This window comes from Acinonyx jubatus, chromosome C1 (assembly GCF_027475565.1).
Source record: "Acinonyx jubatus isolate Ajub_Pintada_27869175 chromosome C1, VMU_Ajub_asm_v1.0, whole genome shotgun sequence".
Classification (NCBI taxonomy): domain Eukaryota; kingdom Metazoa; phylum Chordata; class Mammalia; order Carnivora; family Felidae; genus Acinonyx; species Acinonyx jubatus.
This window is the reverse complement of record NC_069381.1, coordinates 158,852,620-158,868,682: the sequence shown is the minus strand read 5'-3', so window position 1 is coordinate 158,868,682 and position 16,063 is coordinate 158,852,620. Positions and strand designations below refer to the sequence as shown.

Here is a 16,063-nt window from a genome sequence, read left to right as displayed (position 1 = left end):
TCTGAACTCCCAAGTTCTGAGCTTTTCCTGCAGTGCCACATTCACCACTGCAAACCATAACCCCAGGCAGATGCTTACCGACACAGAGATTAAGGCTGTAACACCTCATCCATCCAGGCTGCAGCCAAAGGATTTAGAAGACAATGGAGCATTCCATTAACATGCACTTTGTAGCTAAAGATAGGTTTTGGCATGACCTGCTTTATTGCTTCACGGAAGATAAGAAAATAAACTGCAAAGTAACCAATGCCAGATAACAGCTTTTCCTTGATGAAGGGAGCTGCAGAATACTGAATACGTGCCAGTTTCACTTCTGTTATTTCTTTAAAAAATTGTTTTTGGTTGTGAAGATTTTCAAGTTCCCTCTCTGAACTTGGGTGAACTTTATTTATTTATACATTTAGATGAATACTCCGCAAGAAAGATCTGCCATGGAGTTGCCTTTTACCTATGTGCACTGAAGTCAGGCTCAACAGATAAACAATTCAAAGGCATCCTAGGGAAGTCTAGCTCTACAAACCTGACAACAAAACAACAACACAGAAGTCACTCTGGAACATTCACGCATTTTAGCAACAGGCAGCCAAGGACGAAGCACACGGCATAAAAGCTAGCTGCTGCTGTGAACTGCAGCACAAATGCCATTCAGTTGCACAAAAGAGAACTGACAGGCTAAAATAGGTAGCCAATTTGAGCCGAATATTTCAAAACTCCTTTATGCGTAACTACCTTTTTAACATGGCAGCATATATGGAAATTATTTCCTTTATTAGTACAAATGCAAATTTTATTTTAAAGAAACATTGTGGTTAAGGTTACAATACTGTACGTACCATTTTTTCAAAGTTTACTAGATTGTCAATGAACGTCTTGTTCCCCTCATGAGTAAATGTCATATCTGCAAAGAAATAAAAGTCACATTCTAATCACTAACAGAAATATGTCATACTAAGAAACCACAATCGCACCATTAGATTATGCTGGAGGATTTGCATAACACTGCAGTTGAAGAAAGCTGATAATAGTTCCTTTTATGTTAGGTGTTTAACTTTTGAAAGCACTTTACCTGAGATTAGTAAAATTTCCAAACTAACTGTTTCCCTAGCAAGTCTTGCAAATCATGGATCCCTGCTGCTCCCGTAATCTTCCTAACACTTTCAGAAAAGTCAAGGGGGAGAGGAGGTGATGAAGAAGGTGCAAGGGACAGGACTGTTCTTCCCAAAGAGATCAGTCTGTTGAGGCTCTTGTTCGTTTTCTTCCCCACACACTCATCACTGGCTTGACCTGTGGGTTCCCTCAGAATTACCTTTAATGAGCAAAGGCATGAAGGGGATGAGAGGAGGCTCCAGCTTAGCTACTGTCAGCCTGTAGGCCCTGTGGTTTCTAGAAGGATCCTTTAGAGAAACAAAGAGATGCTGGTTAATGACTAATGACACACATACCACCCCCTCTGCCTCCTAACACACCTAGGTTTGTTATCCCACAATCAGATAGTTTTCAACCAAGTGTAGCTATAAAAGGAAGGTAGACTTGGGAACGCAAGCTGGTGCAGCCACTCTGGAAAACAGTATGGAAGTTCCTCAAAAAAGTAAAAATAGAACTACCCTATGACCCAGCAGTTGCACTACTAGGCATTTATCCAAGGGATACAGGTGTGCTGTTTCGAAGGGACACATGCACCCGCATGTTTATAGCAGCATTATCAACGATAGCCAAAGGATGGAAAGAGCCCAAATGTCCATCGACGGATGAATGGATAAAGAAGATGTGGTCTCACTGGGTGTTGTATGGAAACCAATTTGACAATAAATTTCATAATAAAAAAACTATGAAATGAACAGAAAAAAAAATAAAAACTACTTGTAAAAAAAAAAAAAAGATGTGGTCTATATATACAATGGAGTATTACTCGGCAATCAAAAAGAATGAAATCTTGCCATTTGCAACTACGTGGATGGAACTGGAGGGTGTTATGCTAAGTGAAATTAGAGAAAGACAAAAATCATATGACTTCACTCATATGAGGACTTTAAGAGACAAAACAGGTGAACATAAGGGAAAGGAAACAAAATAATATAAAAACAGGGAAGGGGACAAAACAGAAGAGACTCTTAAATATGGAGAACAAACAGAGGGTTACTGGAGGGACTGTGGGAGGAGGGATGGGCTAAATGGGTAAGGCGCATTAAGGAATCTACTCCTGAAATCATTGTTTCACTATATGCTAACTAATTTGGGTGTAAATTTAAAAAAAATAAAAAATAAAACAAAAAGAAAGAATAACCTGGAAAAAAAAACCACCTGCTGGTTCATAGCACAAAAAAAGATTCTTAATCTCTGTTCTTCAATTTCTCACGTGTAAAAATGGAGCTGATAATAATGAGAGCTACCTCATAGGATTGTTTGGTGATTAAATAAATTAATGGTTACAAATTACTTTGCTCAATCCTGGAACACACAGAGTTCAATAAAGATTGGTTGTTATTATTAAAAAAAAAAAGAAAGGTAGACTTAAATTGATTTTTGCTTTATTTATTTATTATTTTAAAACATTTTTATTTTAGAGAGAAAAAGAGAGAGCATGAGCCAGTGGGGAGGGGCAGAGAGGGAGAGAGAGAGAATCCCAAAGCAGACTCCATGCTCAGCACAGAGCCTGATGCTGGGCTCAATCCCATGACCCTGGGATCATGACCTGAGCTGAAATAAAGAATCAGATGCTCAACCAACTGAGCCACTCAGGCAGCCCTGAGTTTTGTTTTAAGACAATTTCCCCGCTGACATGAAAATAACTTGCTTTTTGTTTCGTTTTTTGCTTGAGAGGGAGATTTGCCTGCAGGGACTGAGGGGGAGAGACGCCCTTTGAGAGCAAATACAAAATGTGTAAAACAAACCCCACCATGAGATCCCCCTCTCCCAAAGCACCCCCTCCTCCCTGGGAGTTCTGACTCCCCTCCTCTCTGCCTTGCACAGCCAGCCCCATGTGCCCTCTCTGAGACCATTCCATCACTCCTATCAAGACCTACTTGCTCCTTTTCTGGTGTTAACACCTCCCAGCCAATGGGGAACAATAATTTTGGCAAGCCAAGGAAAATGCAGCTTCCAACCCATAGCCAACCTATGCTAGGCGGAAAGGATCCTATTACACTGCTTTTCTTAGTTACACAAATTGACCTTATGTGGGACATAAGTCCTCTTTAAGTTGGTTCCTGAGGGTGCCATTCATTAGTCAGACATGCTTGTTTTAGCAGCACTAAAACGGGATCATAAACTTCTTAAAGTCATACAAGGACAGGTAAAATTTCTGAAATGAGAACTTCAATTCAGCTAATCAGAAACTGGATTAATGCAGACAGTGAACAGAATAAAGGAGCCACTGTCACTTACCATTAAACTTTCAAACTCTGCATAGAACTTCTTGAACTTGCTTGGCAGTTTCTGTTAATGAAATGAAAATACCACACTCATGTGTCGGATTCAATATCTAGATCTGTATCACGTGTTACCATTTCTAGGGGAAATGTATTTCTTTGGCTCTTAATCAAACATCTCTAAAGCAGACCAGACTGTTATCTGTCTTGTCATTTGAGCATATTCTGGAATATAGAGAACTTACCTTTTAAAACTCTTAACCTCATTGAAACAAAAGTAACTATGGATGCTTTGGTCTTACTGTTTTTATAATGTTTTCTAATTATTCATTAGGAGGACTGCACTCTCAGACCATAAGTGGTTTGGAATCACCTCCTCCCACACCTTAAATTCTCCGATTCCCACAGTTAGGAATTTAGACCAAAGAATATTAGGATTAAAAGTTTTAGAAACCACCTATTTCAATCCTCCTCCTCCCTTACAATGTAAACTCCATGAGGACAGAAACTTATCAGTTTTGTTGATTGTTATCTCTTCAGTGCCTAAACAAGTGTCAGGTACATAGTTACTGCTTAATAAATATTTATTTGAACAGATTAAACCTTTGCTTACTATAGGGAAGAAATTAAGTCTCACAGTTTTTTTTTTTGTTACTATTTTTTTTAATGTTTATTTACTTTTGAGAGAGAGAGAGAGAGAGACAGAGTGTGAGCAGGGGAGGGGCAGAGAGAGAGGGAGACATAGAATCCACAGCAGGCTCCAGGCTCTGAGCTATTAGCAAGAACCCGACTCAGGGCTTGAACCCATGAACTGTGAGGTCATGCCCTGAGCCAAAATTGGATGCTTAGCCGACTGAGCCACCCAGACACATGAGGTCTCACAGTTTAAATGACATGCCCAACGTGGCACAGCTACTGATGGCCAGAGCCTCTGTAATTCACATCACCTGCCCCTTTCTAGGGCTTCTCTTACATACTTGTGCTTTTCCACACAAGCATTTCTCCCCCCTGATTTCTCTGCCCTGCTGTTATACAAAAACTGATGATTCTACCAATTTAGTACCTGAGGTAGCACCGTGGGCTGTACCCATATATCGATTGACACAAGGAGGCCATTATCAAGTCACCTTTGAATTTACTGGCTCTCACTTTGCTTGGGTCCTGAGATCTTAGTAACCCTAACTTCTCTCTTCTGACAGGGTCACGCCAAGGCAGAGCAGCGTGGCGTGCATCCTCTCCCGAGTCTGTGGAAGCACCGTCCTCGGCCCTAGAGATCCGGAGTTCAGCTGTGCTTCCCACGGGAAGTCTACCGGCAACAACGGATTCACCAGTTCGGCTTCTGCAATCACAGGAGAGCTCCTCTCTCTTCTTTCTCTCTCATAGCTGAATTAGTTTGTCATCTTCCCATTTAAACATCTGTGCAAAAATCTTACTAGTCTCCCACATGTCCTCCAAGCTCATTTTCCTAGTACCTCTTTTCAAGTTAGGTCTCTGGGAAACCGGACATCCTTGCTCTGAGGGAATGTCCAAAGGGAGGAGAGCTGGGAGAGGCATCAAAGGATGCAAGAATCTCATTCCATGTGTAGTATCCAAATCACCACGTTAGCTGATAACTTTCTACGAACACAGACTACTTTAAAAATTTGAAGTGAATTACATTTTTGGTTAGATTGGTCTTTCTACCTCTTTTTCTTAACTGGTGTTTGGGTCAAAGGGCATAGGGCAACACATATTTTTGTGGGTCTTAATACTATTATCTATGCACACCCTGTGCCTCCAGAGCAACGATTCTCAACGGGGCTCAGGTTTGCACCCCTCCCCCCACATCCACTGGGGGCCATTTAGTGATGTCTGCACACATTTTCTGTTGTCACACCTGGGGTGGGGTGGGGTGACAGGTGCTACTGGTAGGTAGCAGGCTGAAGCCAGGGATGCTGCTAAGCATCCGACATCACACGGGACAGCCCGCAATGAAGAGTCATCTGGCCCATGGTGTCAATGCTGCCAAAGCCCAGAAAGCGCTCCAGGATTTAACTCCCATTTGCTTGATCTCAGAGTGGTCTTTCCCCTCCAAGTGGGACCATTCCCTTTGTCATGAGGTTTAACTCCTCCCGTTTTGTTCACTGACGGTTTCTCGTGTGCTCTGTAGTTCCGGGTAGGGGAGGGGAGGGCGGTCAGGCGCCGTCTCTCACACTGCCCCTGTGAGAGGGAGGCATCATGCTCTTTGCTGGGGCCCGTATGGGAAGCGCATGGATTTGGGTAGATCAACCCAAATCAAGGATGCTTACAAATGAAAGGTCTTCCTACAGAATGATATAATTATATTTCACCTTATAAAATAAAATCTTACGAATGAGGAGGGGTTTTCTCTTTCAGCAACAGGCCAAAAGCTCACAGACTGATGGATTTCTTCATATTCCCCGTTAACTTTCTCCTTTTGCTGACTGCACCGTCTTGCTCAACCCAAATAGCCTCCTATTTTTCTCTTTAGACAAGAAAGGAGACTCTGGTCGTGTTTCCACCGTGCTATGGCCTTGACGTCTGGCTGCTGTTATGTGATACTCACACCTGCCTTCCGGGACCCCTTACAGGCTTTATACCTTCCTTGATTTTCCCAGCCAAACCATCTAGACTCCGCGTGGGCATCAGATGCTGGAAAACGGCTGGGAAAAGCATACTGTCTGAGAGGGAACCCTAGGTTTCCACAGATTCCAGGAGCCTTGGGCTGCACGACAGGGGAGCCTGCATAACGGCTTCATTGCTTCAATTCAGTGGCAGCCCTAACTCCGTCCTTTTACCAGCTGGAAGATGATACAGCTGCGTGGCACGCAGGCCTCACCAATTCCCTCATTCCTATATTCAGGGGATGAGCTGCTGTGTGCTGCATCTGCCTGGAATTTTAAGAGAAACCCAAGACAGAAGAACTTGTGAGGACCTGTCCTATAAACAATGGAAACATTTAGGAGAGACGGAGAAAGAAAACAGTTTCAAGAGGGAAGTGGGGAAGGAAATGTTTTAAGGAAAATATTTAGAGATGCAAACAGCTGCCTTTGGTGCCTTTTAAAAGCACCCTTGCAAATTAAGTCTCTGTTACCTACTCCTTGACCTCTTTTTGCGTCCCACTTACACATACTTTTTTATTTTTAGTAAGAGTCTATTTTTGTGTGTATGTTCTATTAGAGATTAGTATTTCTTTAACTATATACCACATGTAGGGGTCAGGCACATTTTGAGTACTTAGCTGATGAAAATTGGAGATGTGTACCACAAATTAACCAACTGTCAACAAACCATTAATCATATTTGCTATACACCTGCATAACTTTTGCTCCAACTTGAATATCAGCCAACTGTTGTTCTTCCATACACAGAGCCGACGGCCAGGCGGTTAAGAGATACTTAGTACTCAACTGGGCCAAACAGTTGGCCTTCTGGCTAATTTTCCCTGCAGCAAAATGACTACTTGGTTAAAAATGGATCTTCTGTCCTCTCTTAATTATAGATAAGGCTTATTGCAAAAGCAATAAGCAGACATTCCAGAGAACAGAATCTATGAACAAAAAAAACCTTTGAAATCATCCAAGCAACGATGTTGATTCATGTTGTACGTAGGAACCAGATGTATTATTATTTACATTGTAGAGACCAAGAAGCTAAGACCCCCTTATCGCCCCCCTACACAAAAGGACAATACCTTTTTAAATTCATACTCTCAGGCAACTGGAAAAAGGAAGACAGGTCACTTCCCTCAAAGTGTCCCACCTTTTCCATTGTTATACCAGTGTGAGTGATATTTCTATTCAAAAAGCTCACTGGTGAGCCTGTGTTTTTATTCTTAAGGCAAAAGTCACAGCTGGATCTCAGCTGAAGCTTACCTCCCACGTGAGTGCCAAGCGGCTTACAGCAACATTACTTAGCCCCATGACGATGGCAAAAAAGGAATTCAGATTTTTGTACTCCTTACAGCTGAAACACAAGAGGCACGTGTTGGAGTAAAATGCCACTTTTGAGTGAGATTTAAAAAACTTAGAGTTCTATTTTCTGATAGTCATTAATATTCGTCAGGACTCTTTATGAGACCAGGCAATGATAGATTTAATGCACCGTAGAAGTTCCACTTGGATGACCATGTTCGGCTATTTGACTTCCCACTGTAATGGTTCTGGCCATCTAGGTTCAGGTTCTGAGAAGGAATTGAAAGACCCCTACCCTGGGGATCGTTACTACGATCCCAAAGCTTCCTAAAAGCCTCATTGGACATGGAAGGAAACATCTCATGGGATAAGAAGAGAAGTAGGCAAAACGTCCTCAAAGACATTCAGACTTTTAGCCTGAAGTTGGACGCCTCCTCTGGCAGCCTGAGAGAGGAACTAGGAGGTCATATTGCTACAGCCGTCATAACTTCTACCTGCCATGTGAATGCTTCTAATTTGTTGAGAAATATCAATTTACAATCCCTATGAAGCTGAGAAATAACCTAAACAATTGACCTAAAAATAACCTTATTTTCTTTGCATTTAACTGATGTCAGTGAGGCTGATCAATTTGAATCTGTACTTATGCAACTATTAGCCTTTATGAGTATATATTTGGGAATAAGAATACTGTGGAACAATATCAAGGATTCTTATTAGAATGGCAATATTTAGCCTAGGTACTTGATTTAACTTAAAGAAAAAAAAAAAAAAAGGAATCCCTAACTTCCTCATACCAGCTCCTTGAAAAGGGAAAGAATTAATTTTTCAACAAGAGCAAATCCTTTACCCAAATCAATATGGTCGACTAAGTCGACTGCATCATAATTAAATCCTGTTCGGATGAACATTCTTGCAAAAGGCTAATTAAATCATTGCTTTTGCTGCCTGTGTTATCCTTACAGAAGAAGCAATGAGTGATTCTCAAGTGATCTCTGTGGAAAGAGGAAAACAGATTTCAGAGAAGCTATCATGGGTCTTATCTCACTGGTGAAAAGGTAAGCAAGGACTTTGCTGTGTTGCGGCAGTGGCTCTCAGGTCAGGGGCTGAAAGGAGTTTCAGAGACCCCCTGGGGTGGAAGGGGTATAACATCACGAATATGTGTTTGCCTTTGTCCTTTCCATGTGATCTTGAAAGGACACGCAGGCACACAGACCTGCCTTTCTGATCACTGCTCTGGTCAGTGTTACCAACTGACTTTATCGCCTTAGGGAAGTCACGAAATATCCCCATGCCTCAGTCTCCTCATCTGTAAAAGGGGATGATAACACTCGAACCCCCAACTTCATAAAGTTCTGGGCAAGTCGAAGAGCTTAAATAGAATTTGTCGAAGTTCTCTAAAAATACCACGTAAAGCATGCTACTGCCCCCCAGATTTAGATCACATTCTTGTAGATCTTGGTTTATGAGAGTTCATAATCTTTTCCAGCAAGGCTGTGTAAACAGTTCCACTGTAGGGCAGCACAGCTTAGTAAAGGTTAAATAATATAAAGCAATTTATACCAAGGGCCAAAGCCACCTACTCATTTCCATAATCAGAAGGAAGAAAGGTAAAAAACACAAAAACATTAAAAAAAATTCCTGAGCTTTTGAAAGGCTCTCTTATGTTTCCACCATAAATAACTGGGACTGGGAAAGCCCAAAGGTTGTCTGATCTCCCACACAGGTGTGCAGACTGCTGTTCTCTTCCCCCGGCTCCAGCCAGCACTGCCAGGCAAAGGTGAAGACCGGATGTGCTCTTTACCACAGGAAAGCACATATGTTCAGAGTTTCGGTGATCCTCTCCTTCCAAATATGCAAAGGCACCTGTCCCTTGCAACAAGGCTGTTCAGTCTCCTAGAAAAAATGGCTATCCTGTGAGCCAGAAATTCATAAGTAACATTTTACCAAATCTTTCTTCAAAAAGGCAGCTTTTCCAAATTAAGAGATAACAGCATTTGAATCTGAGGGTTTGGATAGGCTGTTGAACCCTCAAATTTTTGGCAAAATGATTCGGAGCATTTGGCAAACTGGCGTGTATAAAATGTCAAGCAGCATTTACTTCTTTGTTTAGCTCTGGAAATCAGACTCTGTATGGGATCTAAACTATTTGGCTCAAGAAAATTGCTAGCGGGGGTCACTTGTGCTCCCCACCTTCCTGTGCTAGAGCTCCCTGAATTTAGAAAGAAGTCTCCCAGCCATGGGCCACATTTAGCATTTTATTTTTAGCACTGTGGTGATACCAAAAACATGGAAGTAAACAGGAGGTTGTCAGGCATATCTAAATAGCAGGAGAAGATTAAATTCATGTCAGGGAGAAATCTAACTGGCCCCTGCAGTAAATAAATTGTTTCCCATGAAGTGCTATTAAATAGAATATTTATAAGTTGCTTGCTTTTTCTGATGTTGATGGAGATGATTTTCATGTACTAGGTTAGCTCAGCTTTATGCATTTTACTGATTTTATTCTGGCTAAGTTGGGCCGTGCTGATGTACATGCATGTTTCTACTGCCCTCTACTGGCGAGATGGTGTCATGTTGGACATTGACTTGAACGGCCTTCTAAATACAACTTTTCTAGAACTTTGTTTGCTGAAGGACTCAATAAACTGGAGGAGGCACAAAGCCACGGTAGTTCAGAGCAAAAAGAGGTCACAATTTTGACTTCAGCAGCAGTGCTATAAGATGGTAATTTATTATGTATTGATGTCCAGTATTCCAAAAGCCATATGAAATGAATCTTTTACAAGAGTTCAGTTATTCTGAAGCTCCTGTGATTGTTCCTTGTGCATAAGAAGATCCTATATCTTGCTTTTTTTTTTTTTTAAGGTGCAGCCTAAGGGAACAAAATGAAAATGCAGCTCAAATGTTTTTCTCTTCTTAAGCTAATGATACTTACTGGGCTGCTATCTTAATAAATTTTTTTAAGAGCTGAACACGCTTGCTGGGCTGAGAACAAAGGCAAATCTCAGTGACAACCCAAAACTGAATTTCATTAAATCTCCTCAGGAACAAATCCAAGTTTGCTGTGGTCTTTTTAAAATTATGCCTTCCAAATGTGTGATAGATTAGCTCCAGCTAGAAAAGAAAGGAAAACAATTTCATTTCTTTGTTTTTCAATCAAAACACCAATGAGGCTTCTCTATTTGTCAAGACAAATTGACATGGGTCAGCACATGTGAATACAATCACTGGCCAGGATTCAACTCGTACTACAGAGCTAGAGGGCTTCAGGGAGGCTTGTTAAATATATAACTATACACGAGGTGCCGTTGGCTTAATATACTCAGGAAGACGTAGCTTGCTGTAAACCATTAAGATTTTTCTTTGATACTCAAAGACTTTACAATAGGCTTTATTAATCAACTCAGTATTTACAAAAAGGATCATGTGGTTTCCACATTGCAGCACATAACCGACATTGGCATTGGAGTAATGCCAGCAGACTTCATCCAGGATTGCAATGGTGCCTACTAATGCTCTCAATCGAGTACCTTACCTCATGCACACAGTTGAAGAGTTCCCAATCATAAATTGTCATCTGGTATGCTAAATCTTTGGAGCTCATCAGTTCAAAAGTTCCCATTGTTCCAACAGTTGGGCCTTCCTGCTCTGGCAAGGGAGTCTATGAATAATAATGCAAAAATACATCAGAATCTCAGAGCAGAGAAGTACTTTAAACATTTTTTAAATTGGATTGATTTATTTATTTTTGAGAGAGAGAGTGACAGAGCGAGTGAGGGGCAGAGAGAGGGGAGAGAGAGAGTGCAGAGCCCGGAAGGGGCTCGACCTCACCGGATGAGGGGCTCAAACTCATGAATCGTAAGATCATGACCTGAGCCAAAGTCAGACGCTTAACAGACTGAGCCACCCGGGGGCCCCAGATAAATACTTTTAATGCTGAATGCTTTACGGAGGTCCCAAGGGGAAAGGATTCTGGAGATGTTTTCAGGAGGGTCTTGAAACTTTGATTTTGCCCAGAGGAGAAAGATGCCTCTGCTCTTAATGCCCACTAGCTGCAGTGCCATCTCACTGTCATCAATTCCAGGGACTGAAAAACGTGGACCGTGGCAATTAAGATTTGGGAAGGAGTGACCTGTGCTGGGGCCTGGGAGATCCCTGGAAACAACGCCTCTTGTCTGGTGAAGATATAAGAATTTCTTGGGGAGGTTTTCCTTCTGTGTTCCACTAAAGCTGTTCTGGAGCAGGTGCTGGCATGGCAGTTGTGGACATTTAGCCACAGCACTCCCTACTGCATGCGGCAGGAGCCAGAGACTGTGGTGACGGTGCTGTCCATCCAGCTCTTACAACACACTGCCTGGGCTTACTAGGTGACAGAGGGCTCTGTGCACTGAGGTTACATCTCCACTCTCTGAGACATGCTGAGCCAGAAACGATATCCACATGGTCAAGGTGTCTTGGGCTAGGGCATCAGAAAACCAAACGCTGCTACTTTCTGGAACGCCCTCATTCAAAACTTTCAATCCCACTGACTCATCTCACCTTGTATTTTTTGATAAATGACCTAGAGGGTTTCTCCTCAGTAAAACGAATGATTTGCATACATTGGAAACTTATGTATAATATGTGAATATTTATGGCTCTGTAATATATGTCCAAAGTTACAAAGACACATGAATGGAAGGGGAATTTTCCATAAACCACAAGAGACTCAATAATAGAGAACAAACTGAGAGCTGAGGGAGGGAAGTGGGTGGGGGAAGGGCTAGATGGGTGATGGGTATTAAGGAGGGCACTTGTGATGAGCACTGGGTGTTGTATGTAAGTGATGAACCGCTGGGTTTTCCTGAAACCAATACTGCACTGTATGTTAACTAAAATTTAAATTAAAAAAAAAAAAGAGAATTTCCCTAATATCACGCTAGCCATATTGGGATATTCAATATTTAGGTTAGAAACCCGAATATTGTGCAAATTCTATCATCCTCGTTATCATCATCATCATGCATAACCACTATATTCCTCAAGTGCTCACTGCATCCTGGACACTGAAGAAATGACACATTCAGGATGTAAGTGGTCCCTGCAATATTAGTCTAAGGGAGGAGTGAGCCCTGACCAGAGAGTACCGCTCTGCACTCAATAAACAGCTGCTGCCATTCATTTGTGGGTATAAAGGACAGACAGAATCAACACACACCTGACACCCAGATACAGACAGACACGTGGGAGAACATGAATGGGCTTTTTGAGAGTTAGTGGGCATTTCGAATGAATTTTGCGGCTGAAGAGGTTCTTGGAGACTAAGAAGCCGGGCTGTAAAAGATTCAACAGGCAAACCTGGGTGGGTTAGAACAGCAAGGTTTCCCCACAGCACTCAAGTTGGTCTGTTGAAGGATAGCAAGGGAGGCAGGAAGGTTGGGAAGCTGTCATGAGACGTGTTTATCGGAAACAAAGAGCCTAGGGGAACCGAACAGCTTTACAGAGTCTGTGAGTACCAGACAAGGGGCTGGGGTTTTGCATAGACTGGCTTCAGAGAGCAACAGACTCTAAATGCAAACCTCACTCTAACTCCACAAATTCCCTTATCTCCTGAATGTCTGTTTCTGGCACTGGGAACTCAGTGTCACGGTACCGGGTACACAGGCTTTTTAAGGGGATTGAACGGGAATAATTTGAGTGTATCCCGTAAGCACAGCGCCTGGCACAGAGAAGGTCCCCATTCGCAGCCCCTTCCAAATTATTGTGTCCCCGCACGTACTGCAGCAATACAAATGTCCGGGGAAGCAGGATCTGTACAATACCTGGATGTAAGAGCTAAGCACTGTTGTTCCGGATTCACGCTATGCAGGGCATGGACGGCAAGGAAGAAAAACATTTACTCCCAAGTTTTGAAACTTAGGGAACTGACCTGAATCTATGGGTAAGTAGCTTGTGGAAGCAAGTAAGGAGAACGGTTTTAAGCAGGCCAGGTCTCAGGTGGAAAGTTGGGGACACTTTTAAATACTGGGTCTGAGGACTCCTTGTCAGGCTCAGACAGGCTCTCAAAGTTTTCCCTTTCCTCTTGCAGCTGCTGCTGTGAACAGCAGTTCTGTGGAACTGCCCTCCTGCTCTCTCCCTCTGCAGCCTGCCCAGCTCTCCGACTCTTTTCCCTGGGGCCTCATGGCTTCTCATAGAGGGGAGAAACCAACCCAACAACTGTAGGGACGATGCCAATATTAAAAAAATAGATCAGGGGCGCCTGGGTGGCTCAGTCGGTTAAGCAGCCGACTTCGGCTCAGGTCATGATCTCGCAGTCCGTGAGTTCGAGCCCTGCGTTGGGCTCTGTGCTGACAGCTCAGAGCCTGGAGCCTGTTTCCGATTCTGTGTCTCCCTCTCTCTGACCCTCCCCTGTTCATGCTCTGTCTCTCCCTGTCTCAAAAATAAATAAAACGTTAAAAAAAATTAAAAGAAAGATCAAATTCTTTAAGTCATGGATGCTGGACTATCACTGCTGCATCCCCTTTGAGAGAGTAACAGAATTTCTTTTTTTCGAGTGGGCAGGGCTTACCAAGCCTTCTCCCTCCTTGACAAAGGGCAGGCTGATCCCTTCCCTCCATGAAACACAGAAGAGGCAGTCTAAGTGGCCAAAGTGGCTCTTCTAAGTGAAGTGGGGAATTTACATGCTGATCCTGGGGGCCCAACAGATCACTTCCTTGCTCCACTTCCTCATAGATGGTCCTATGGAAGTTTCCTACCAGATGAAGCACAGCAGAGATTCTGTGGGGTCTACACTGCACAGGCAGGTCTGAATACTGCCTATCCTGAGGCACAGAACTCCCATATACTCTCCCCCTGGGGGAACAGCATTGTTACCCGCCCCCCATCCCCCAATATCCAGTTGAAGAACCTAAGATATAAAAAGGATATGCTGATTGTCAGTGACAAAGAGATGGCTAAAGTAAGCTGCCACCCCAGCATCCCTCTTTCTCCCTCTGTGCCTGGCTCTGCAATGGCATTTGTCACATTGGATTCTCCTTACACTCTGGAGTCCCTCACTATACTCTGAGCTCCCTGAGGCACAAAAACCATGAAGGATTCGTCTTCAAGACCATCCCAGAGGCAGAACCATCCATGATGCTTGGAATGATATAATAGGCCCTAAATAAAAGTCTAAGAAACTAGTGAATTGGTAAGAGTAGAACCAGATTACAGTATAATGGGATTTTATTATAATTTGTCTGTACTCACATTTATGCTCAAATAAAGTGTCAAGAGAGTAAAGCTGCAGGTTCCAAGCCTATAACCAACTAGGATAAATTGATGGCAATCTGCTATTTCTAGACAACACAATTTAGCCCTATGATTTGTTCTGCTCCAGTCTGTTTGTGTTAGTCTCATCTCCCTAACATGACCATAATTGTCATAAGAATGGAGTCTCTGGGCTGACTGGTCTAGTTCTAGTGTCACACAGAAGCCAGCGTAGCACCAAGTACAAAGCAGACACTTCCTAAGTATGTGTTGATAGATCAAAGAGTTTGGCCAACATTCTGTACTGCAGAGTCATCTTGCATACGTTCTTCCTAGAAAGACTGTCCTCAGAGAAATCTTTAGAAACCTGACAAGGCCCCATGTCTCTGGTGTTGTGAGGCAGGTAAGGTTCAACCATTTCTTAGTATGATGACATAAAACTGCCCCAGTGGATGGCAGAGCACAGACATGGAGGAAGCTAACAAGTTCATTTCCCCAGTACTTGTTGCCAAGTAAATGCCTTTCAATTACTCAGGACTTAAAATGGAAGACTAGCAAGGACTAAGAATTCATAAGGTTGCAGGATGATGTGCGGATAAACAGAGGCTTAAAAAGTCAGTATCTTGCCCTACAGGGAACTGGAAAAAGTCCATACTGTCCATCCAGACACCATGTCTTTGGATAGTATGGCCAAGAACCAGTTGGCAAGACAGGCTGAACGCTGTGTGGCCAACACATCACGCAGCACCTGTAAATAGGGCTACAGCCGACCTGGCTTATGATGGTGTTCATTTCCAGGAGAGGGCAGCACGACTCATTTATGACAGTCTCCCCCTAATCCCTCAGTGTTGGGAAATACCTTTTAGAAAGCAATGAATGTAGATGACTAAAATTCTAAATGAAGAGGGCTGTGCGTAGACAGATCTTCCAGTACCAGTGGTTGAGGCCAGCAAGGGTGCTCATGGGCAGATGTGGGACAGTCAGAGAACGAATGCCATGTCTGCCAAGTTCCCCTCCAGGCGGATTTAAGATACAACACTTGCATTGCAGTGCACAAAATGGCTCCCCCCAGACTAGAACACAGAATTACCATGAGGCCAAAACAAGCTCTAAAATGTTCCTGAGAGGAGAGGAATCTTGATTTCCTTCGAATGTCTGTTTTGATGACATTTGAATGTATTTATGCAACACTCATGTGGTTAAATTCTCTGAAATGTGAGGCTGGTTACCTCTTACTCCTGTGTTGCACTTTTCTTAGTAAAAGCAGCCCTGTGTGTCCAAAGATGGAAAAAAACTCGTTCTCTATCCTCTGAACTGGCCCCATAGGTTTTCCAAGATATGTTGAGAGCTATGCACCAACATGTCTAATTTTTATAGGGTAAATAGAAATGAACCCTACCATAAACCCTACCTGCATAAAAGAGAGTAGGTTACTCCATTGCTAACATGAGCCCATTAATCCTTTTAATTTGCAGACAGCTGTGTGTGGGCTTGGAACAAATATTTTAGAAACTTAGGGAAGAAAGGGCTGGCCTCTGGTATTTCCTACAC

The 16,063-nt window shown here is 42.8% G+C and overlaps 1 protein-coding gene across 11 annotated transcripts in view; it reads right to left on the bottom strand.

The window, feature by feature from the left end:
- The window catches only part of RAPGEF4 (Rap guanine nucleotide exchange factor 4), a 286,855-nt gene that overhangs the window by 13,524 nt on the left and 257,268 nt on the right, over positions 1–16,063 (bottom strand). For all 11 annotated transcript variants that reach the window (XM_027055477.2, XM_027055478.2, XM_027055479.2 and 8 more), the window contains 6 exons: positions 10,821–10,946; positions 10,221–10,399; positions 7,244–7,334; positions 3,385–3,435; positions 1,307–1,394; positions 834–898 (listed from right to left, as the gene is read on the bottom strand). In XM_027055477.2, the coding sequence (XP_026911278.1) occupies positions 834–898; positions 1,307–1,394; positions 3,385–3,435; positions 7,244–7,334; positions 10,221–10,399; positions 10,821–10,946 (600 nt within the window). The remainder of the gene's footprint in view (positions 1–833; positions 899–1,306; positions 1,395–3,384; positions 3,436–7,243; positions 7,335–10,220; positions 10,400–10,820; positions 10,947–16,063) is intronic.